Source organism: Martes martes (assembly GCF_963455335.1).
Source record: "Martes martes genome assembly, chromosome: 16".
In the NCBI taxonomy this organism is placed as follows: domain Eukaryota; kingdom Metazoa; phylum Chordata; class Mammalia; order Carnivora; family Mustelidae; genus Martes; species Martes martes.
In genome coordinates this window covers 12,048,814-12,072,819 of record NC_137904.1, presented here as the reverse complement: position 1 = coordinate 12,072,819, position 24,006 = coordinate 12,048,814, and the positions used below count along the sequence as shown (strand labels likewise).

At 45.7% G+C, this 24,006-nt stretch overlaps 1 protein-coding gene across 2 annotated transcripts in view; it reads right to left on the bottom strand.

The window, feature by feature from the left end:
- Positions 1 to 4,645: 4,645 nt before the first annotated feature.
- PIGL (phosphatidylinositol glycan anchor biosynthesis class L) overlaps positions 4,646 to 24,006 on the bottom strand; it is a 61,753-nt gene continuing 42,392 nt past the window's right edge. The window contains exons 3-7 of one of the 2 annotated variants that reach the window (XM_080825883.1): positions 21,581 to 21,671; positions 16,392 to 16,459; positions 13,564 to 13,595; positions 11,937 to 12,070; positions 4,646 to 7,194 (exon numbers count right to left, since the gene is read on the bottom strand). In XM_080825883.1, coding sequence (XP_080682009.1) covers positions 7,096 to 7,194; positions 11,937 to 12,070; positions 13,564 to 13,595; positions 16,392 to 16,459; positions 21,581 to 21,671 — 424 coding nt within the window. In that variant the 3' untranslated portion in view covers positions 4,646 to 7,095. The remainder of the gene's footprint in view (positions 7,195 to 11,936; positions 12,071 to 13,563; positions 13,596 to 16,391; positions 16,460 to 21,580; positions 21,672 to 24,006) is intronic. The other variant, XM_080825884.1, reaches the window with a different exon arrangement.

Genomic DNA, 24,006 nt, shown 5'->3' with positions numbered 1-24,006 from the left:
AGAGAACCCAATGCAGGGCTCTGTCCCAGGACCCTGAGATCATGATCTGAGCCCAAGGTAGAGGCTTTAAATCACTGAGCCACCCAGGCACCCCCTCTCTTTTATTTTTTAAGTACATTTTAGTCCTATCCCATTCCATGAATAAGGGGTCCTGTCACCGGATATGATCCAGTTGGTGTCCCCAGCCTAGTCCCTGTTCTCAGCTGTGGGGCGACCAAGGTGTACTGCAGTGTGAGCGGGGAAGGAGATTTGGACGTGACCACCTCTTAGGGACTTGCTCAGCCGGACAGCATTTTTTTTTTACTCTGCGAGGGACAGCGTGACAGCGTGAGACTTTCCAGTGGAAGGAAACAGCCACCATCAGTCTGTCCTGGAGTCCAAACCCTGCACAGAGCCTGGCTCATCTCCCCTCCCTCCCACCCCTGCCTTGCAATTACGGCGCTAGGCTGGTGCCCTTCCCTTCCGCCTAGGAACCGGATGATGTAGTGCTGAGTGGCCTGATCCGGAGTCCTGGAAAGACTAAAAAGTACTGTTTTTCGTTAATCTTGCAGTGAGGCAACCCTGCATTTTATGGAATTGAAATGCTTGGACCCTATTTATGACATTATGGTAGAGTTCAGCGGTAGTCCAAAATTTACGAGGAAGTCATCCATTTCCTGCAGATTTTCCAGTTCTGTTGCCATGGACCTGAATTAACATCTCCTATCATTTTTTCCGTCTTTTCCATTTTTGTGGCTACAGTATCTATTCTGTTCCTAATAATAGCACTTTTGCATTTTCCTTTTTTTTCTGAATTGGCTTTGGCAGAGGTTGGCTTGTTTGGTTTTTCAAAGAAAACTTATTTACCTTTCCACTAGCTTTTTATTTGTTTTTCTCTTTCATCCATATTAAATTCCTCTTGCTACTTTTGCTTGGTTTATCTTGTTTATTTCCTTAAATTGAATCTCGTAGTTCACTAATTTCAATATTCTTAAAAACAAGAGTACATATGTCCCATACAAAGTGTAATTTTTTTTTTAAAAGATTTTATTTATTTGACAGACAGAGATCACCAGCAGGCAGAGAGGCAGGCAGAGAGAGAGGAGGAAGCAGGCTCCCCGCTGAGCAGAGAGCCCAATGTGGGGCTTGATCCCAGGACCCTGAGATCATAACCTGAGCTGAAGGCAGAGGCTTTAACCTGCTGAGCCACCCAGGCGCCCCCAAAGTGTAATTTTTATTACCTTCTAGATAATTTGTAATTTTCTCTTTGATCTGAAGGTTATTTTGGAGGATGTTTTTTGGTTTCTTTTTTGTTGTTGTTTTTTGGTTTTTGGTTTCTAAGTAGAGTTTTTTGGGTCATTTTATAAACTTATTGAAAGCTATTTGTGTTTTTTTTTTAAAGATTTAATTCGTTTATTTGACAGAGAGCGCAAGCAAGAGAACATGAACCTTCCATTATTACTGTGTTTTGTTTTTAAATAAAGAACTTGGGGTGGGGGGCGCCTGGGTGGCTCAGTTATTAAGCGTCTGCCTTTGGCTCAGGTCATGATCGCAGGGTCCTGGGATCCAGCCCCACGTCCAGCTTCTTGCTGGGTGAGGAGCCTGCTTCTTCCTCTCCCTCTGCTCCCCCCCCGCACTTGTGTTCTCTCTCTCAAATAAATAAATAAAATCTTTATTTTTGTTTTTTAAAAGATTTTATTTATTTAACAGAGAGAGCAAGCACTAGCAGGGGAACAGCAGGCAGAGGGAGAAGCAGGCTCCCCACTGAGCAAGGAGCCTGAGGCGGGGCTCCATCCCAGGTCCCTGGGATCATGACCTGAGCGGAAGGCAGACGCTTAATGGACTGAGCCACCCAGGCGCCCTAAATAAAATCTTTTTTTAAAAAATCAAGCAAAGAACTTGGATTTTTTTTTTTTAAAGATTTTTTTTATTTATTTATTTGACAGACAGAGAGCACAAGTAGGCAGAGAGGCAGGCAGAGAGAGAGGAAGGGAAGCAGGCTCCCTGCGAAGCAGAGAGCCCGATGTGGGGCTCGATCCCAGGACCCTGAGATCATGACCCGAGCCGAAGGCAGAGGCTTTAACCCACTGAGCCACCCAGGCGCCCCAAGAACTTGGATTTTTGAGGGAGATTGTTGCAAGTATCTGGCTGCTGTGATATTTACTGCCTATCCTCTCCTGGAGTGAATCTGGTACTGGGTCTAAAATATCCCCCATTGTTCAAGGTTTAACGCTTTTAGATGCTTGGCTGTGTGTTGTCACTGTTTTTGTGTGCCTCTGCCTGGTATTTGGTAGATGACTCACCTTTTATTTTTAGCCTCTTTGTCACTTCTAGCTGCTAGATTTTGTTTTCTAACTCCGTTTTGGTACGGAAATTAGCCCATTCAAAAAAAAATTTTTTTTGAAGTAACTGATACCTGATTTGATTCATTGTATTTGTTGCATTTTATGCTTTGTTTCCTGTCTTCCCTTTTTTTTTTTTTAATAGTTTCGCAGGCTTTTAAGTTTCTCTTCATTTCCTCTTTTCTCCTTCGTTAATTGGGATTCTGTACTGTTCAGGGCTGCAGGTGGTGACCTTTGCTGTCCCGCAGGAGCCCTGGACTTGTCTATGTCTTCGAGATGCTTCTCCTCCAGAGCGTCCCATTGGACCCAGAAATCTTTGCAGTATTTTTATCCTCTCCCCCACTTGAAATTTAGGATTTTGCAGCACACGTGTGCATCTTTTTATTTTATTATTGTTTAAAGATTTTACTTGTTTGACAGAAAGAGAGAGAGAGCACCAGCGGGGGTGGGGGAGGGGCAGAGGGCGAAGCAGAGCCCCCCCCACCCCCCGCTGAGCAGGGATTCTGGCAGGGAATCCAGTCCAGGACCCCGAGTTCAACAGACTGAGCCACCCAGGCGCCCCCGTGTGTATCTTTTTAAAAAAATCACAGTGGGCTAGAATATGGTGAGCCCTTCTGATGCACTGACTCTAGTCTCTTTCAGATGATGTAAATTCCCCTGTATTATCTCTCATCTGTAACCATTTCTGCCTCTGGAACTCGCATTACTCACATGTTAGATCTCCTGGACTTTTTTTTTTTTTTTTTTCCTTTGATGTATTTTTCAAGTCCTTTTTCCATCACGATTTCCATTTCCGAGCGAAATGCCCTCTGGGTCCTGAGATATGTCTTCTACTTGATAGTCCAGATTCTGATTTGGCCTCTCCTGAGAAACATTCTTTTTTGTCTGGACCAGGACCTGGGCGTTCATTGTTGGTTTTTTTTTTTAAGATTTTTATTAATTTAACAGACAGAGATCACAAGTAGGCAGAGAGTCAGGCAGAGAGAGAGGAGGAAGCAGGCTCCCCGCTGAGCAGAGAGCCCAATGTGGGGCTCCATCCCAGGACCCTGAGCTCATGACCTGAGCCCAAGGCAGAGGCTTAACCCACTGAGCCACCCAGGCACCCCTCATTGTTGTTTTTGATGAAGTCTCCCATTAACTGTTCCTTCGGAGAGAGCTGCCCATGGCAGGTGGGACTTCCTTTCCCTGGGAGCCCCTTTGGAAGAGGGTTGCCCTTTGGGACTGGGTCTACTCACCTTTGGTCTCGAACTGCGGCAAAGCAAGGAGCGGTGGGAGGCCAGGCGGTTTCTGTTCTTCTGGGCCCAGGCTGAGAACTAGCAAACCACCAGGCCTCTCTGAACCAGTCACCTCCCAGGACTCTGGACAAGTAGAGACAGCCGGCTTCCTGGTGAATTTTTAGTCAAGAGAGTGTGTGTGTGTGTGTGTGTGTTTGGCCCCTTCGTTCCCTCCTCCTCTGCCTCCCTCTCTTCCTCCCCCCCCCCCCGCTTCCTTCCTTCTTTTCTTGTCTCCATCCTTGAAGAAACCACATCTGATCTTCACTCTAGGCTTTGGGTCTGTTGTACAGTTTCGCAGGTTGTTAACTATACAAGTACGCAGCTCAGGGGGCGGAGCTGGTACTCCCTGCTGCTCTCACCAAGTTATGCTCTGGTGAGGGCCTATGAACGGCTGCTTTCTGACAACTGGCACAGAGGCATACTTGCCAGGTGTCCCCAGGGCTACGCTGCCCACAGAGAGCACCTTTTCCTAACCTGAGCGCAGACCCTACTCCAGGGTGGCTTTGAGGGGCATCCTTCCCTCAGCTGTGCGGTGCTCTCTCCAGGCACCACAGAGAACCTAGCTCTGTTCCCATTGGGAACCCCAAGGGGAGGGTGTTAGGATGGAGGGAGCCAGGGAAGGGGAGCTTGCAGTCCAACAACGGAGACCAGAATCAAGCCCCAGACACCAGGAAATAATGATGTTAGTTTGTTTTCATTTCCACCTAAACTTTTCCTCAATTTATTTACAAAGAAATACCCGGCCTGGGCAGTAAAACAAAAGCCGAAAATAACTCTAGTCCCACCACTCAGAAGCAGTCACTGTTAATGATTCTACAGAGCTTTCTAACCTCTAATATTTGAGAGTATTTTTGAATACAGAATATACGTGCATGGTATAAAATTCAAAAGGAACCAAAAAAAGGTCTCCTTTCCCCTCCTCCCACTCAATTTCCTTTTCCAGAGAAGCACTGTTACCAGAAATATCCCATTTATTTACACTCAATTGGATGTGTGGATATGTACGTATTTTTCCCCACAAAGGGTTGCATTTCCTTTTTTTTTTTTTTTAAGATTTTATTTATTTGACAGAGAGAGAGAGCACAAGCAGGGGAGTGGCAGAGGGAGAGGGAGAAGCAGGCTCCCTGCAGAGCAGGGGGAGCCCAGAGCAGTGCGAGCCTGATGTGGGACTCCATGTGCGACTCGATCCCAAGACCCTGAGATCATGACCTGAGCTGAAGTCAGATGCTTAACTGACTAAGTCACCCAGGCACCCCTTGCTATACACATGTTTTTTTTAGCTTTACATTATATCAGAAGTGTATAATCACATCAAAACTATTAATGAACAATAAAATCCTTTAAAATTATAAATGTTCACTTTAGAAAGATGACTTTACTAATTAGCAATTACCTTTTTTTAAAAAAAGCAAGCTCTACATCCAACATGGGGCTTAAATTCAAGACACCCCAAGGTCAAGAGTCCCATGCTCTACCAACCGAGCCAGCCAGGCACCCCAGTAATTACCTTTTGGATATATATCTCTCTCTATATATGTATATACACTTTTATGTGGGTGTATACATACACACATATTTGTGCATGTATGTTTAACTAAAATGAGATTGTACCATTCCTAACCTGCTTTCAAAAATTTATCATAAACACTCTGTTTCTTACTAAATATGGTTGCATCACTGGATTTTTCAAATTGTATTATAAATAATACTGTGATGATGTCTATATATATAATTTTAATTTTTTAAGTATTTCCTTAGGTCACAGGGTTTGGTTTATTTATTTGACAGACAGAGATCACAAGTAGGCAAAGAGGCAGGCAGAGAGAGAGGGGGAAGGAGGCTCCCTGAGGCGGGACTCGATCCCAGGACCCTGAGATCATGACCTGAGCTGAAGGCAGAGGCCTTAACCCACTGAGCCACCAGGCACCCCAGGGTTTGGGTATTTTATAAGCTCTTAATACATACTGAGACTTGCAGTCTGGAGAGGCTGGCCCAGGGCCTGTCTTATCAGAAGCAGGACAGGAGGCAGCTTGTCCCGTGCCCTCCACCCCCCCACCATCTAGCATCAGTGGCTGATTTCTTCTCACAGTTTTTAAGGAGGCTATTAGGAGCCACTGACAGATTTTAAGTAGACAGATAACATAACCAGATTTGCATTTCAGACTCCTGTTTTAGGGCCTGTTCTCTGGCTCAGTCCCATTTGGCCCGTAGGAGGCATCAAGAGAGCAGGTCTGTAACCTGTTGCTATGGAGACAGCAGTGCAGGCCTTCCGCCAAGGGCCAGAAAGGATACCCCTGGACAATGTGCACCAAGGTCCTTTTTGTGTTCGGACTTCAACTCCTGCGAGTCCCTCTGCGTTAGGGCTGCTTATGCATCTCCGAACACCAGCGGCTCACCTTTCCTGGGCCCTGACTGCGCGCCAGACCCTTTCCTGGGCGCCCACCAGGCTTTGTCTCCTGTGAGGTTGGTACCATGACCACGCTCCCTTTTGCACACGAGACAACGGAGTCAGACAAAGGTTAAACACCTTGTCCGTGATTACGCTGTTGGTAAATCTGGCCTCACACCAGTACGCGGAGCCTGTGCCCTTGACCCCTAAGCTTCCCAGCCTCGACCGTTGGCTGGGCCGTGGGAGTAGTTTCCAAGCCAGACCCCTCAGACTGCTTTTGTCTGTAGCACAATTTTATGACATCAGCTTTTTTGTTTTGTTTAGTTTTGGTTGAGGGTTAAGCCTCTCCCCCCCCCAAAAAAAACCCCAAAAAACCCAACAACACACAAGAGTTCCTAATTTGTCTTCCTGTTCGTCCTTCCCTCAAAATACTGGGAGCTGAGTTATTTTACTGGACACTCCTTCTGGGCAGGCCCACATCGTAATAGTCTCAGCAGCAAATGCTGGGCGTCATGGTTGGCCTTTGGCCTTCGGGAGCCCCAGTCGGTTTAACGACTGTGAGGTTAAGTAGAGAAGCTTCCTCGGGACTCAAACTTGATACAGAGGCCACGACGTGAATCCAAGTAATAATGGCTGAACTCACTCTCTATAGGGGCTGCTCGTGTGTGTGCTTGGTGAGGCTGCTTTGGAAACAACATAAAAATTCCGCCTCATGGCCTCTGAGAAGTGATCTGGGAGCACCTTTTTGGAGCATTTATCATCACAGCAGGCTCTATGGTAGGTGCCTGACCGACATGGTGCCATTATGGAGCATGTTTTCCAGTAGAACTTGAGAAGCCATCAGGGTAGCTATTGGTATCCTGGGGTTGGTTCCGTTTGGGCCGCTGTGGGGCTTTCCCCTCAGAGGAAGAAGCTGACGTTGGGACCACCCATTGGCCTGCACTGCCCCCCTCGAGTTAGAGCTTCTCAGCGCGGACCTGCAGAGCTCTGGAAGGCCCCCCCATGGGGCTCTCCTTCAGTTCAGGCTGATCCGCCGGCTCAGGGCCCGGGCCCAGGCGTTCTGGTCTTTGCTTCTCCCTGTGTTCCTTAGCCCAGGAGACCCCTCCAGGCTTCAGAGGAAGTGCAGGGAGTTGATCCTCATGTACCTGGAGAAGAGCACGTAGAGGCGGCGGAACCAGAGCAGCTGGCTTCGGTGGCAGGACATGGCTTTCTAGGAGAAGCAGAGAGGCCCGGTCATGGAACTGTTTCACTCCCTCTTTCCTCACCTGAACTGCTTCTTCCCACAAGCACACCTGGTGCTGTAGCCTATTCCGGCTTCTCCCTGGGACGAGCGAAGCTCTCCGGATGGGCCTCCCATCGCTGCCTCCCCTGTCCCGTCTCCTACGACAACCAGGTGATAAACTCACAGGATGGTAATGGCGGCCACAGCACGCGGGCGGTCTCCATGCATCACCTCAGTTTAGACAACACGGCTGGCGTCTGAAGCCAGAGCCACGTGAATGACCCTGAAGCCCACATTCTTAATTTCTTTGCTCCCCTACGTCGTATGGATCAAATGTACAAGGAGGTTTTATGGGAAGCGAGCTACATTATTGTGCTCACGCTCCTCTGAATTACGGAAGTTGGGAGGAAGAGGAAGAGAAGAAACTAGAAGGCACAGAGACACATTCACACCAAAGCGTACCCATGGGTGTGGGGTCCTCCTTGCCAAAATGTGTATTATCTTGTTATTCAGACCTAGCGTAGCTCAGTTTTAAACCACAGATCATAGCAACTGATGAAACTAGATATAACATATATAAATATTTCCTGCCTGCTTTTCTCTAAGTACCAAAAGTCAACTGCCTCTCTGAGCTATTATCATTGAAGACCTTTATGTAAAGAACTCATTTGATTTTATTTTTTATTATTTTATTTATTTATTTGTCAGAGAGAGAACATAAGCATGGGGAGTGGCAGAGGGAGAGGGAGAAGCAGGCTCCCCACCGAGCAGGGAGCCCGAAGTGGGACTTGATCCCAGGACCCCGGGATCACCACCCAAGCCGAAGGCAAATGTCCAACCAACCGAACCACCCAGGTGTCCCCCAAAATGTTTATTTCAGAAAAACATTGAGAGAAGGGATGAACTTTGTAGCCCAGACACACTTGACTTGTGTGCTTTTAGCAGCTGCCAAGTCACATGAGTCTCCCATATCCTCCTGCCCCCAGTGGTCTAATTTTTGGGTCCCCTAACCTTTCAACGGCTTTTCGGTACCCATTCAATACAATAGGCACTTACTGTCCATTTGTTTTCTTACAAACTGTTTTTCTATCACTTTTCCAAGGGAATACAAAATATCCATTTTTTTCTATACCTCCCCTCCATTTTGGAGCATTTCCACTACATTTCCTTCAAAGATACGATTTTGCAGGTTATCCAGTACTACCATCAATTCATCTGCTGAATATTAGTTCCCTTTTTGACTATCATAAATTATACGAATGAACATTCTTGCTCATAAATTTCTGAACACCCCTGGGTGGCTCAGTCAGTTAAGCGTCTTAGGTCATGATCTCCAGGTCCTGGGATCAAGTCCTGCATCAGGCTCCCTGCTCAGTGGGGAGCTTGCTTCTCCCTCTGCCCCTCCCACTGCTCATGCTCTCTCTCAGTCTCTTTCTTTATTAAATAAATAAAATCTTAAAAAAATAGTTAAAAAAAAGTTAAAAAGCGGTTAGAATACACAAGTTGTGACTGATATATGTACTAAGCTCTGGTGGTTATATCTAGAATCTGAAACAAAAACCACAGAGCACACACATTCTTTTTAGATAACACGTTAACATTTACAAAAACTGATCATAAAGTAGGTCATTCACTAAGGAATTCTCAATAAGTTTTTAAAAACCAGTATTACACAAGCCACATGTAGTGACCAGGAAGCAATTCAAATCTAAATCAACAATAAAAAGGCTACAGGATAATTCGTGTTCTGGCCCCTAACTTCTATAAAGTTACTGCAAACACTTGAATTAGTACAGTATCATTGTTCCTAGGGGAAATAACGGTTTTGGTTCCTGAGAGCCTCTGGTCTCAACATTTTCATCAACTGATAAGTACATAGCCTTGTTTTTTTTTTTTAAAGATTTTATTTATTTATTTGACAGACAGAGATCACAAGTAGACAGAGAAGCAGTCAGAGAGAGAGAGGAGGAAGCAGGTTCCCTGCTGAGCAGAGAGCCCGATCCCAGGACCCTGGGACCATGACTTGAGCAGAAGGCAGAGGCCTCAACCCACTGAGCCACCCAGGTGCCCCACATAGCCTTGTTTTATGTGGGTTTCTGTTTAAAGATGCCTTATTTAATATTATGTTATTAATTCATTCACCGAATTCACAGCCAACAGGGCTGTAACTCATGCATGAATGAAGCTTATCTAACTCACCTCCTTTCTCTATAAGAGGTATCACAGCTTTCCCGACCTTAGAATCATCACACAGCACTTGAAGGGCTTACTCAGGAGATATTTAAAACAGTAAAATCACCAACAAAAAGCACAAAAATGAGAACAATATGTCACCAAATATACTGAAGAGAGGATACTTGTTTGCAGAGCTAAAACAGGAAGGCAGAGGGTCACCTCGTTCAACCTCAGCAGGGAACCTGGGTGTGTGTGTCCATGGCAACTTAAAATCTCACTGCCCTGCAGATACGCATGTCCACAAGTGACCACAAAACCCACACTAATTTTGGGGTTACAAGTAAATTTTGGCACGTAGGCGCATTTGTAAAGATGGAACCTGTGGATAATGAGGATTGATGGTACACACACGCACACGCACGCATTCGTAAACTCGAAAATACACCCTTAAAAGCCTCATGTATTAAAGAGGAACTCACAATGGAAACTGTAAGTTACTTATAACTGGGTGACAGTAGAAGTATGTATCAAAACTTGTTGGGTACAGCTAAAGAAATACTTCAAGGGAAATTAATACTATTAAAGTGTATTTTTTAAAAAAGATTAAAATGGGGAAAAAAAGCTAACTTTTTCAGTCCAAGAAATTAAAAAAAAAAACCAATAGTGTAAAATCTGAATAAAGTAGAAGGACAAAAATAAAGAAGAGAAAGTAATGAACTATCAAATAAAACACAGGAGAATTCATGTTTCTGGTCAGTGTTGCATTCTCAGTATCTAGCAAAATGCCTTGTAGTAGGTATAAATGTGTATCACGGACAGTTCAAAAAATAAAGCTAAGCAAAATAATAATAATAATAATAAAAATAAAACTTTAACTATAATTATATATATTATATAAATATTATATATAATATATATTATATAAATATTATATAGTCATACTATATTATATATAATGTATATATTGTGTTATATATAATATATTATATATTATTTATAATATATTATATATAATATATATTTATAATATATAATATATTATATAATATATTATATAATATATTATAATAATATATAATATTATTATATTATATTATTATATTTTATTATTATATTATATTATTATATATAATATAAAATATAATATATAATATTATATATTATATTATATATATTATTATAATATAATAATAAATAATATATTATTTATAATATATAATACATAAAAATATATAATTGTATATGTATATTTACTATTTTTTAAAAATTTTTATTTATTTATTTGACAGAGAGAGATCACAAGTAGGCAGAGAGGCAGGCAGAGAGAGAGGAAGGGAAGCAGGCTTCCCGCTGAGCAGAGAGCCTGATGCGGGGCTCAATCCCAGGACCCTGGGATCATGACCTGAGCTGAAAGCAGAGGCTTTAACCCACTGAGCCACTCAGGTGCCCCTATATATACTATTTTAGTATATATACAATATATACATATAATACTATTTTAGTATATATACAATATATACATATAATAATAATGTATTATATGTATATATTGTATTATATGTAATAATATGTTATATGTATACATATAATGTATTATATGTACATATTTATATACATATAATACATTATATGTATACATATATAATAATACATATATAATAATACATATATGATACATATAATGTATTATATGTATTATATTTATATTATATTATATTTTATATTTTATATTATATTTTATTTATATATATTATATATGCATTATATTTATATACATATAATACATTATATATACATATAATACATTATACATATACATATAATATAACATATACACAATATAATACATACATATATATACATATAATACATTATATATATAATATATGTACTCTAGTCACATCTGGAGGCAGATTGGGGCAATTCTCCTTAACTCCCTAACTCCATGGTTTTCAGAATCACCCGCCCCTTGGACAGCTAAAAGTTTTCACTATGAGGGCTTCACTGGGCCTGACATTTCCTCAGCAGGCAAACAAGCCTCTGGTGGTCTATCCTATTGGCTCTTTACAGAGGCTCCTGGCAGGTCTGAGTTCCTCTCTGTACATCCTTACAGTGGAATGCAGGCACCCATTACAATTCTAATGTATAATGACATAGAAGAAAATTGTCATAATGTTGTTAGGACAGGTTTTAAACAGTAGGCAATGTGTAATCCCATTAAAAAGAAATTTATGTTAACAATGATTATCTCTGAGTGGTAGCATTCAGGGTAATTTTTATTGGTTATTTTCTTCTTGATGCTTTTAAATAAAGTATTTCTAGATGTTCTACAATGAGCATTGTATTTTTACTTTTAAGAAAGCATGTGTTAACGTTTATGATCAGAAAAAAGGGCAAAAGTCCTTGATAAGCTATGACTGCCAAGGTCTAGCTGGATAGTCCTGACACTCAGATGCTAAGCCACTACGGAACGTCTTCGCTTAGGGGTCGTGGGCGGCCAGGGGGTCTGGGACAGAGATCTGGAGGGAGGGTGTTCGGGAATTCACAATCCTCACCTTGGCCTGTGCCACTTCTTTGCTGGTGAGCACGAAGAGGACATCCCGGGTATGAAGCAGGGAAAAGGGCAGGTCCAGAAGGGAGATGTACTTGCGCAACACATTCACTGACTGAAGCGTGAGCACCGAGCACCCTGGTAGGTTAAGCGGAGAGGGGAGAAGTGAAGAGTCTTGTTGCTTCTAGGCAGATTTCCCCTGAGCACCCTAGCCCTCCTTTGGGGCTCAGGGCAGGGCAAAACCATGGCCATGGTGTTGCCAGATGTCTTGGTAGCACCAAAGGTGCTCTTTGCCCAACGTTCTCACAGACAGGAAGAGTGAAAGGACCACAGAACACCTGGCCGGCTGCCCTCTACTCAAGCCCCAGCAAGATAAAGTTGGTTGCTAGAGGTTGGAAACTGGCTCCTTCAAGGCCAAGGGAAAGGCGATGAAGACCAGAATTTCGGGATTGGGAGGCAAGAGACATAGCTCCTGCTCTGATGCTCAAGACCTGACAGACTTGGGAAAGTGCCTTCCGCTCTCTGAGACTCAGTTTTCTCATCTGTAAAGTGGTACTGACAGTGTGGAAGCCTGTCTCACAGGGTTGGTATCAGCCCACTCACAAAGAGCACACCCCGCTGTGTTCTCACTTGCGTCATCTTCTTGTCGCTCCTGAGGGATGTCTCCTATTCCCACCGACAGACCAGAAACTGGCCTAGAGAGGTTAAGCCTCAGTGTCACACAGTAAATGGCCAAGTGGGGTCAAACACCTTTCAAGCAGGTGAACCCCTCAAACACCCATCAAAAACCCATGTTTGCACCCTGGCTGAGTGATGGGGGCTGGGATGGGAGTTTAGATGGACAGACTGGAAGAACATTGGAGGTGAGAAAAGACCCACCTGGGAAGAAAGCTTGACAGATGAGCGGGCAAGGCCTGGGGTCATGGTCAATTTCATGTGTCAACTCAACTGGGTCACAGGCTACCCAGATATTTGGCTGATTACTTCTGGGTGTGCCTGGGAGGGTATTTTGGATGAGACTAACATTTAAATCGGTGGACCCAGGAAAGCAGATAGCCCTCCCCAGTGTGGGTGGGTATGGTCCCATCGACTGAGGGCCCGAATAGAAGAATAAGCAGAAGAAGGGAGAATTTGTTCTTTTCTGCTTCACTCTTGAGATGAGACACTGGTGATCTCCTGCCCTTGGACTGGGATTTACACCACTGGCTCTCCTACTTCTTAGGCCTTTGGACCCAGACTGACTGACACCACCAGCTTTCCTGGGTCCCCAGTTCACAGGAGGCAGACTGGGAGACTTCTCAGCTTCTGTACTTGGATGAGTCAAGTTTTACAATAAGTCTCTTTTCTACATGTATCTCCTATTGGTTTTGTGCTCCTAACACCTCTGGCCTCCCCTCACACCCAGAGGCTGCCTGGCTAGTAGAGGACTTCCCAGTGGATACAACCTGGTTTTAAGGCCTGAGGACCCACATGGACAGACACAGTGAGCTAGGTCAGGAAGAGTGTGGCCCAGCCTCCCCAGCCCCACCTTGGCTTGACCTAGGGCAGTTCTCCATATATTTACAAATTTCACCCAATAAGTTTCTAAGAGGGATAATAATTATTAGACTTTAGCAAAACAGACCACTTACCTTTAGGTAACTTCCCTTCTGAGTGTAGGGTCCTGGAGGAGGAAAGGACAGGAGTGAATTAACAGGAAAAGCCTTCAGAGTACAGGGGTCAAGGGCAGGCCTCTCCAGTATGGGCTACAATGGCATGTAGGTTACCTTGAATTAAAAGCAATCAAAACCCATCAAGTTCAGGAAAACCACTTTGCACCTGCCCCCCAACCACCTGAACTTACACTGGAAACGGGCCTGTACCAGAAAGAGAACTAGCCGTAGAGATTCCTTTTTATCTAAGAAACTTATCGGGATAAAAGGGCCACCTTTGTTTTCCAAACATTTCAACCTTCCTGCTAATGGTCTTCCTCTCCTTGTATCCCAGACTCCCATTCTGCTCCTGAGCTCAGGATGACATATAAGTCTCATGTTGCCTGACAGTCTCTGAAATTTCATGTTTGGATTCATGTTTGTATGGATTTTGTAGGACAAAATTAAATTTGACTTTCTCCTGTTAATAATTTCTTGTGGAAATTTAATTCTTAGTCCAGCTAGAAGAATCTTGGACAGAAGAAAATTTCCTCCTCCCCAACAGCGGTAAGGCCTGCTACACCCTATGATCCCCCCATAGGTTGTTTGTTTTTTTTTTTTTTTAAGATTTTAAGATTTTTAAGGTTTTTAAAGATTTTTAAAGATTTTATTTATTTATTTGACAGAGAGAGAGAGATCACAAGTAGGCAGAGAGGCAGGCAGAGAGAGAGGGGGAAGCAGGCTCCCTGCTGAGCAGAGAGCCTAATGCGGGGCTCGATCCCAGGATCCTCAGATCAGCCGAAGGCAGAAGCTTAACCCACTGAGCCACCCAGGTGCCCCCTCCCATAGGTTTTTAGGTAGTTTTTTTTTTTTTTTTTTTTTGCATCAATCACCATATAGGTTTCTGGGATTCCATACCTCTGGCTATAGCTGAAAGGACAAGTGTGGGCACCGTCCCCAAGATTAGCCAATCTGGGGGACGACTAATAGTTATGAAGTGCCTTGGTCCAAGCTTTGCCCATAAGAGACGAAGGTAACTATGATGGACTTTTCAAAGTTTCTCTCTTTTGAAATTGAATTTGAGTGTGCCAGGAGGCTATTTGAAAATATTAATTGATATTTCTTCCCTAAGAGTTCTTTCTCCTTTTCAACCTCCCCTGCTCCCACCTTCTCACAGAGAAGGCCATTCTACACTCCCAACAGCATTAGGCAATCCAGCAGCAATGAACTCCAGATCTCTTGTCTGCTTTTATTTGGAACCAAAGAGAGAGAGAAAGATGGGCTAAGTGGTCCAACTCCAGCACCAACACACAGACAACATACTCATACGAAATGGATTTCAGTTCTACTACTTCTGCCATTGTTCAGCCTGGCAGTGCTGGGAAAACCACTTCACTTCCTCAGTTAAATGAGGTGGTTGGACTTAATGATAGGGGAACCATTTCCAACTTTACATATTTCTCTGGTCTGGACTGAGAATGCTGGGCATGTTTAGAAGAAAGTTCTAAAGTAAGTCCTTTACTTCAAGTTGTCCCTTCCCTTTCCCTAGGCCGGGTCCACCACTCCCCCACTCATGGCGCTGGGGAGAAGTACTTCTCTAGAGGGTGGGAAACACAGTTTATGTGTATATGACCCTGAATAAGTCCCTCAATATCTCTGAGGTGCATTTTTTGGGTTTGTTTTTTACCAGTAAAATACAGATGCCTATCGGTAAAATAGGGTGGCTTTGAAGGACAAAAGTTTTCCTATTATGTATGTATATCTTCCTTCTCCAAAGAAAGATTTGATACAGTGTACAAAATGTACAAAAGAGGGGCGCCTGGGTGGCTTAGTCATTAAGTGTCTGCCTTCAGCTCAGGTCATGATCCCAGAGTCCTGGGATTGAGCCCCGCATTGGAGTCCCTGCTCAGTGTTTCCCACTCCCCCTGCTTGTGTTCCCTTTCTCGCTGCCTGTCAAATAAATAAATAAAATCTTTTTAAAAAAACGTACAAAAGAAATTAGAATGAAAGGAGGAAAGGGGCACCCGGGTGGCTCAGTTGGTTAAGCATCTGCCTTCAGCTCAGGTCATGACCCCAGGGTCCTGGGATCAAGTCCCCCATTGGGCTCCTCGCTCACTGGGGAGCCTGCTTCTCCTTCAGCCTGTCACTCCTCCTGCTTGTGCTCACTCTTGCTCTCTCTTTCTCTCTCTGACAAAGAAATAAATGAAATCTTTTTTAAAAAAGGAGGAGGGCACCTGGGTGGCTCAGTGGGTTAAGCCTCTGCCTTCGGCTCAGGTCATGATCTCAGGGTCCTGGGATCGAGTCCCGCGTCGGGCTCTCTGCTCAGCGGGGAGCCTGCTTCCCCCTCTCTCTGTCTGCCTGCCTGTCTGCCTACTTGTGATCTCTGTCTGTCAAATGGATAAATAAAATCTTTAAAAAAAAAATTAAAAAAAATAAAAAAGGAGGAAAAAGAAGATGAAGCCACGAGGCACACTGATTTACAGAACTCAGCACTTCAAATCTCCCACATGTGCTACATGGGGTTGCAAGTTTGGCCCAAAACCTCTCTGTGGCCAAAGCAAAGAAAGAAATAAAAGGTCACCCCATTTTTCCGTGCGGAAAAAACCCTCATGAGCTGAGGAGGCAAAACAATGATAAGATGACTTCGGAGAGATTTCTCACACAGACGGCGTGGTGAGCTGCGGTGAACAATGCGGCCAACGCTGGCTCTCTGTACCTCAGCGGCCAGTTCCACGGGGCTCACACACTGAGGGGGGAAGCCCTTTAGAAGCCATCCGCCCTGAACAAATGAACAGACCCTCTCCCCGCTGCAACACGCAGAGTCATACCTCACAGCTGCATACAGAGCAACGTGATTGGGGTGACCACTGACTCCCCCTGCATCGAACGTCACCACCTGTAGAGAAACAGGGTGGTCACTCATTTTTGTTTTTTTGTTTTTAAGATTTTATTTATTTATTTGACAGAGAGAGATCACAAGTAGGCAGAGAGGCAGGCAGAGAGAAGGGGGGAAGCAGACTCCCCACTGAGCAGAGAGCCTGATGCGGGGCTCGATCCCAGGACCCCAAGATCATGACCCGAGCTGAAGGCAGAGGCCCAACCCACTGAGCCACCCAGGCGCCCCAGGGTGGTCACTCATGATTGAATACTTTCTCTGCCTCAGTTTCAAGGCAGCTGTCCCTGTTCCCCTGGCCAGAAAAGGAGCACACAGAACTCTGTACCCAATTCTGGGTACAACCGAACTCACTTTGGAGCGGATCGGTGGGGTAAACCCATTGCGTTGGCCAGTTGTGTGGAGACGGTCTGTGGGGGTTTTACTGTTTACTCTTGTTCTGGGCCAGTGAAGCAGAGTGGAATTCGGCTACGATACAAACCTGGTTTAGAGGATCTTTGTTTCTTATCTGCCTGGCCATTTATTAGCACGCTTCGTTCTCATGGCTGGCTGTGGGGTGAACTTTGTTCTTGTAGATGCTAGCTGATTTATGTTTATGTGGCCCCCTTCCTTGTGCTTACTGAGGGCACAAAGGCTTTGAGGGACGGTGCCCACCATGCCCCGGGGTTAAGATCACAGAAGTCTATTCACTCGTGGACTGCCTCTGTATCTTCTACTTATTAAGGATAAGCTAGGCTGGGTTCCAACATTTCATTTCTGTACAGATGGATTAAGAAAAAGACCAAGTAAGTCTGAATAATAATCGTGTTACCTTGAATAATAAAAGAAATTTAAGAAAGAGAACAGGGATTCAGAAAAAGGAACAGGAGTGGTTGGTTAGGGGAAGTGGAAAGAGGTAAGCTGTCCCCAAGGAAAGTGCACGGCATGCCACATGGACTAAAGGGACCAGGACGGGGACTGGTATAGGCTGAGAAGGGCTTTCCTACTGGTGTTTCTATTTTAAATCATAAAATGCTGACTTCAGGTATAGAGAACTCTGTGTTACAGTGAGAGCAGCAAACCTCTACTGGGCACAGGGTGGGGGCTGGGGACTGCAGATGAAAAGAAAATTTAAAGTCCTGTCAACGTATCCTGATTCAAACAAGCCGTAAAAATAAGCACAAAATGAAAACATATTTATGACATGAGACTATTGGAAATATAAAACACTGGTATCAAGGAATTGTGAATGTTTAGGGGTGACAATGGCATTATAGTTATGTTAATAAAGGAGTTGTTGTCAGGGGCGCCTGGGTGGCTCAGTGGGTTAAAGCTTCTGCCTTTGGCTCAGGTTATGATCCCAGGGTTCTGGGATCGAGTCCCACTTTGGGCTCCCTGCTCGGCGGGAAGCCTGCTTCTCCCTCTCCCACTCCCCCTGCTTGCGTTCCCTCTCTCGCTGCATCTCTTTCTGTCAAATAAATAAAATCTTTAAAAAAAAAAAAAGAAAGAAAATATACAGGAGGTGGGGAGGTGAACAGCTGTTTAAATGAAGCTAATATTGACTGTGAGTTAATGATTACAGGAGCCGAGTGACAGGAACATGGAAGTTCATTAAACTTCTCTCTACAGTTGCAGGCTTGAAATTCTCCCTTCTGGAAAATTTAAAAACAGAACAAAAAGAGTTAAAGGCTTATAAAAAGCGAATTGTGGACATGTGTCATTATACATTTGTCAAAGCCCATGGAATGTATAGCACCAAAAGTGGGCCCTCATGTAAACTGTGGACTGGGGGGTGCTAATGTGTCAGTGTTGGTTTGCTGATTGTAAAAAATCATGGGGACGGGGAGTTTTTGTGTACCTTCCGCTCGACTTTGCTATGAACCTAAAACTGCTCTAAAGAATACAGTCTATTAAAACACATACTCCGTGGGGCGCCTGGCTGGGGCTGTCGGTAGAGTATATGACTCTTAATCTCAGGGTCGTGAGTTCAAGCCCCACATTGGGGATGGAGCCTACTTTAAAAAAGAAAAAAAACCCCACAAAATGAAAACAAAACGTAAAACCATGTTAACTAACTCAAGTACCCTGTTCTGATCCCAGTGTTCCATCCAACACAGTGTTGACTCAAGTCTACTCTTACCTCGGACCCTACTTAACCCCTGCCATTGGGCAGGTCACAGAACTTGACCGCTGGAAGTTATTTCAAGGTTCAATGTGTTGTTGGTCGTCTCATTTGCCAGGTAAGAAAAGTAATACCTGCTCTGCCTTCCTGGCGGGGTTGAGGTGAAGACACAACAGCCGGACATGGAAATGTTCTGGAATGTGTACGTACAACAGGACAGGCTAGAGCGTCTCAACTCCAAGCCTGCTTTTATCAGGAGAGTGTGACAGTGGGGCTAGTCATTACCCTGGGTGGGCTGGAGAGCATTTCCTAGGTTAGGGGGTACTGGGGGCCCAGTGGAGCTTGGCTCAATCGCTTCTGAAATTCTCCTAGGTCTCCGTTTCTTCCTATAGTCTCCCTCTTTTTTTCCGTCGCAAGGAGGGCTGAGCGGAATTGTATCCAGCTCCCTGGACTTTTGCAGATATTTAATGTGACAACGGTGACCCCTGTAGCTCTTTCTAGAACTCCATCCACCTCACCCACTCCCTCCCCCAAAAGCTGGGGAAATCTTTGTTCAAATGAAATCTTACCCAGACCCCTGTGGTAATGGAGGGGCTGCTCTGGTTTCTCTAAGATGGTGGTTCTCAGCTGGGGGCTATGTCGCCCCAGGCACCTCTGGCCATGTCTGAAGATAGATTTGCTGTGATGACTGAGGGGTGTTGCCACGGGGCAGAAAGGGGGGCGGTCAGTGGGGAAAAGCCCAGGATGCTGGTAAGCACTGTCCCCCACAGCAAACAATGATGGGGACCCACATGTCACGGATCCCTAAGGGAGCAGGGACTGGGTGTTTGGTTTCACTTCTATATAGCCAGTTCACAGCAAATAGGGAATATCACAGATGAGGCGCTCAATAAATATTTGTTGAATGAAAGGTCCATATAGGGGCCGGACCCCGGACCTAGCCTTGTTTGCCACGGAGACACTACTGAACCCCTTGGCTGCTCTCTGTAGAGGGCAGCATCATAAACCTTTTCAAAGCCAGGTCCTGGCAGCTCAGCAAACATGGTGGGGCTGGGACCAGATGGCACCTGGTTTCCTTCCATCTCCCGGGGTTAACCCCTGCAGAGCCAGCTTTCAGCTGGGGCGGAGGAGAGCTTTTAGGATCATCCCAGCTCAGCCCAGGTGGGAATCTGTCTTCTCATGTCTTAGCTCGGTGCTCCTCGATTCTGTCTCTGCTTCCCCGTTAATCTTCTCTCATCGTGCGGCCAATACTTCTGGTCTGGAGGGGGCACCTGGGCCCCTGACCCCGCCACTGAGTGACTTCTCCCCTGTCTACTACTAAGCCCTCGCCTCTGGCCCACCAGGGCCTACGGGGACTGTGGGAAAGCATATTTCACTGCCTCGTGGGGGCTGAGCGCGATTATGGCCACTTATGTCCTCACTGGCAATGGTGTTAGCGTGGTCTTACACGCCTACTGTTGTACGAAGTGCAGGCCGGGGAAATTATTCCTTACTGCACCGTGACAGCTTGGGAGTTTCCTTATTAACAGCAAGGTGAGTTAAAGAGCTGTTTTAAAATGGTTTCCTTGGGGCGCCTGGGTGGCTCAGTGGGTTAAAGCCTCTGCCTTTGGCTGGGGTCATGATCCCAGGATCCTGGGATCGAGCCCCGCATTGGGCTCTCTGCTCGGCAGAGAGCCTGCTGCTCCCCCCCCCCCCCGCCCCACCTGCCTGCCTCTCTGCCTGCCTCTCTGCCTGCTTGTGATCTCTGTCTCTCAAATGAATAAATAAAATCTTTAAAAAAAAATAAAATGGTTTCCTTAAGTAGGGAAATTAAATCAGTTCAGGATTGTCCTGACTATTAAGGGCCCTCATGCACTGGAATGAACACGAGCACCTCACACAACAGGAAAGAGAGCCAGGTGGCAGTTAACCGTCTGGGCAGTCTGGGGACAAGCACGGTCTAGGGCCTGTTCTCGTTCTTGGGGATATAAAAATGTCATGGCGGTCCTTGCCTTCACGGACCCTCCAGTCTAGTTCGTAAGACACGGTCTGTACTTTAAAGAATTAACAGCAACTCGCAGGACACACGCCAAATACTGTAGGATTCCCAAAGTGGGCCGAAGAAGTCACAGAAGGCTGCTTGGAGAAGGAGGTCTTGAGATGGGGCCTGGACCACAAATCACTTTTCTGGGACACAAACTTGGGAAATCTGAAAGCAAAAACGGCACGGAGAGCTGTCTGTGCCCCAAGACCCCTCCCTGGATGCTCAGAGCTGTGGTCAAATGCAACATGGTCTAAAACAGAAACCCGGCCCCCTGGCAAGCACCGATCCTGTTCACCAGTGTGCAGTCCTTAAGGGCTGCCTGGGTGTTTAGGGCTTTAAGTGGTAAATTTTAGGCATTAGCCCATGAGGGACTGTCATTGTCATTTTAGAGGTGGACAGTAAGCCTCCTCAGTGGCCATAACATCGACCACTGGCAAGGCCCGGTCCAGAGGACCCCGGCAGAGCTGAGATTGGGGGCTTCCGCCTTTGTTGACCAGTAAATGTGAATCTGCACTGTTGCTCTACCTCTGACTAAAATGTTCTCCGGCAGTGCGCGTGAATGTACCCTTGTGTGTTCTGGAGTGAGAAATTGAGGCTAAAAATCCCAGCTTCATCCCTTGCTGACCTCGGGCAAGCTTCTCAGCTTCTGGAAGCCTGAGTTTCCTCAATGTCAAATGAAAACTATGGTAACATTTGCCTTTTATTTTATTTTTTTAAAGATTTTATTTATTTATTTGACACAGAGAGAGATCACAAGTAGGCAGAGAGGCAGAGAGAGAGAGAGGAGGAAGCAGGCTCCCCGCTGACCAGGGAGCCCTATGCGGGGCTCAAACCCAGGATCCTGGGACCGTGACCTGAGCTGAAAGCAGACGCTTAGCCAACTGAGCCACCCAGGCGCTCCCCTCTGCAGATTTAAAAGAGAGCTCTAGAGGAGGGCAGCCACAGGTAAAGGTGTGACCGGGATCCCATGGCTTTGCATTCAGGGAGGGTGTCCGCTTACCAGGTTGATGCCGTTTGCTTCTATGTGCTGGAGGAGGGTGCCAGCCACACGCTCTGTGTCCCACTGCACACCTGGGTCATCTGGGAAGTCCCTGGGAAGAAGAAACACCTTTTCTAATCAGGTGTGAACTCCTCCTTAAGCTCTGGTAGGCATGTGCCAGTCCTGTGATAAGAACTGTATGGGGCGAGGATGGGGGGGCACCCTTAAGGATCCAGATTTCAGCGAAAGAGGTAAGATTTGGAAACGTGATGCAACTAGAGATCAGCGTACACCTCCACACAACACACTTTTGGAGCCCTGTGCTCGCTGCTGAGGGGAGGAGACAGACATTGAAGAGACAAGGCTTTGATCTAAAGTTCGGGAGACGTACGGGTTAGGAACAAATGTGGCCACACCACAGAATGATATGTATCTTTGCAAGAGTAAAAGCAACAGTGCTTTAAGAAAAAGCACAAAGCTATGTTTCTTCATTTAACCTCATGAACATCTAGAGAAGGAGCCTTTACGGACGAAGTGAGGGAGCCCGCTTGCAAGGTTGTTGGAGGTGGATTTGGACCTGGCTTTCTGACTGCAGAGCCGAGATGTTCTAGCCCTATGGAGCCAGCAGCATACTCCGTCCAACGGGGCTGCACCCCAGTGGGGCTGGTCTCCGGGGCAGAGGTCTGCACCTTCTGTGAGTTTCCATTCGGCCGTGCCACAAGCCTACCCCCTCCTCTGTCTCTTTTTTGTGCATCCATCTATGGCATCATCTAACACGAGGTCAAGGTCTCAATTTGACCTCAGTTTGGGGATATACTGGGTAGTCTTTTTATTTGTTCATTTTTTAATTGAATTATTTTTTTATAATTTTCTTATTTTTAATTTATTTGACAGACAGAGATCACAAGTAGGCAGACAGGCAGGCAGAGAGAGAGGAGGAAGCAGGCTCCCTGCTGAGCAGAGAGCCCGGATGCGGGGCTTGATCCCAGGACCCTGAGATGATGACCTGAGCTGACGGCAGAGGCTTAACCCACTAAGCCACCCAGGTGCCCCTTTTTATTGAATTTTTAAAATGTATCTCTGCCCCTAAAGTGGGGCTTGAACACATGACCCTGCTCCACTGCACACTCCCCAGACTGAGCCAGCCAAGTGCCCCTATTCGTAGTCTTACAAATAGATATCCACCTCTCCCTCTCTCTTTCCTTTTTAAAATATTTTATTTCTTTATTTGACAGAGAGAGGGAGAGCACAGGCAGGGTGAGGGGCAGACGGAGAAGCAGACTCCTTTCTGAGCAGGAACCGCCCCCCATCCCCCACCTATGTGGGACTCGATCTGAGGACCCTATCATGAGCTGAGCCAAAGGCAGATCTTAACTGACTGAGCCACTAACAGGGAAAGGATGCAGATTAAATCAGCCGAAGGAAGAGAACACAGGGTGTAGAATCTGAGAGGGTTCTGAATGTGAACGATCTGTTGTCCTCTCCCTGGGGGACGCGTGATTCTGCCGGCAGTGATGTGTGACAACACACAGGGAGGACTGCCAACCAGGGAAGCTCACTGCTGCTTTGGTGTTCAGAGTTTTTATTGGGGTTCCGTGACTTGGGCATGACCGATTGATGGTCCACGTGGTCGACCTCAGCCACATGTGGGCTGACCCTGCACGGCCCTAAAGCCCCGGCCAAAGGCCAGATCTCTCTTTGGGCAAAGCCAAATTCTTTACTATCAACCTTCCTTACATTTAGGAATCGTAGTGAACATTTCTTTCTTTTTTTTTTTTAAGATTTTATTTATTTATTTGACAGACAGAGATCACAAGTAGGCAGAGAGGCAGGCAGAGAGAGAGAGAGGAGGAAGCAGGCTCCCTGCTAAGCAGAGAGCCTGATGTGGGTCTCGATCCCAGCACCCCGGGATCATGACCTGAGCCGAAGGCAGAGGATTTAAACCACTGAGCCACCCCGGCGCCCCGTAGTGAACATTTCTATCAGCTGTGGTCTGGACCACCCCTCTTCGCATCTGATTAGTTACAGCATTTCTCTTATTTTCTATTGCTTTGTGTGTCTCCCTAGCCTCACGCCAAAATATGAGAACAGACCTGTGTCTCGCTCTTCTATTTCTCATGTGGAACTGGGTACAATCCAAGTCAAAGAACAATTTATTTAAATAAACAATGAGTAAATGAGCTTCGGCCACGGGCAAGGAACTGTGTCTAGGGGCTTAATAAGCACCAGCAGATCGACGGAAGTAGCCTCTGGCTGAGCCGAAGGAGCTATACCAACCAGCCTTTGGGGTTGGAACACACGAGTAAGACGTTTAGAAGACAGCAACGTTATAAAACAGGCCAGGCACCAACAAAGTATGAACTGTGTACGGGAACGAGGCATCCTGGTGGGATCACCTCCCCTCCAGATAGGGACATAGAAAATTTGACTCTGGGAACCTTCGAACG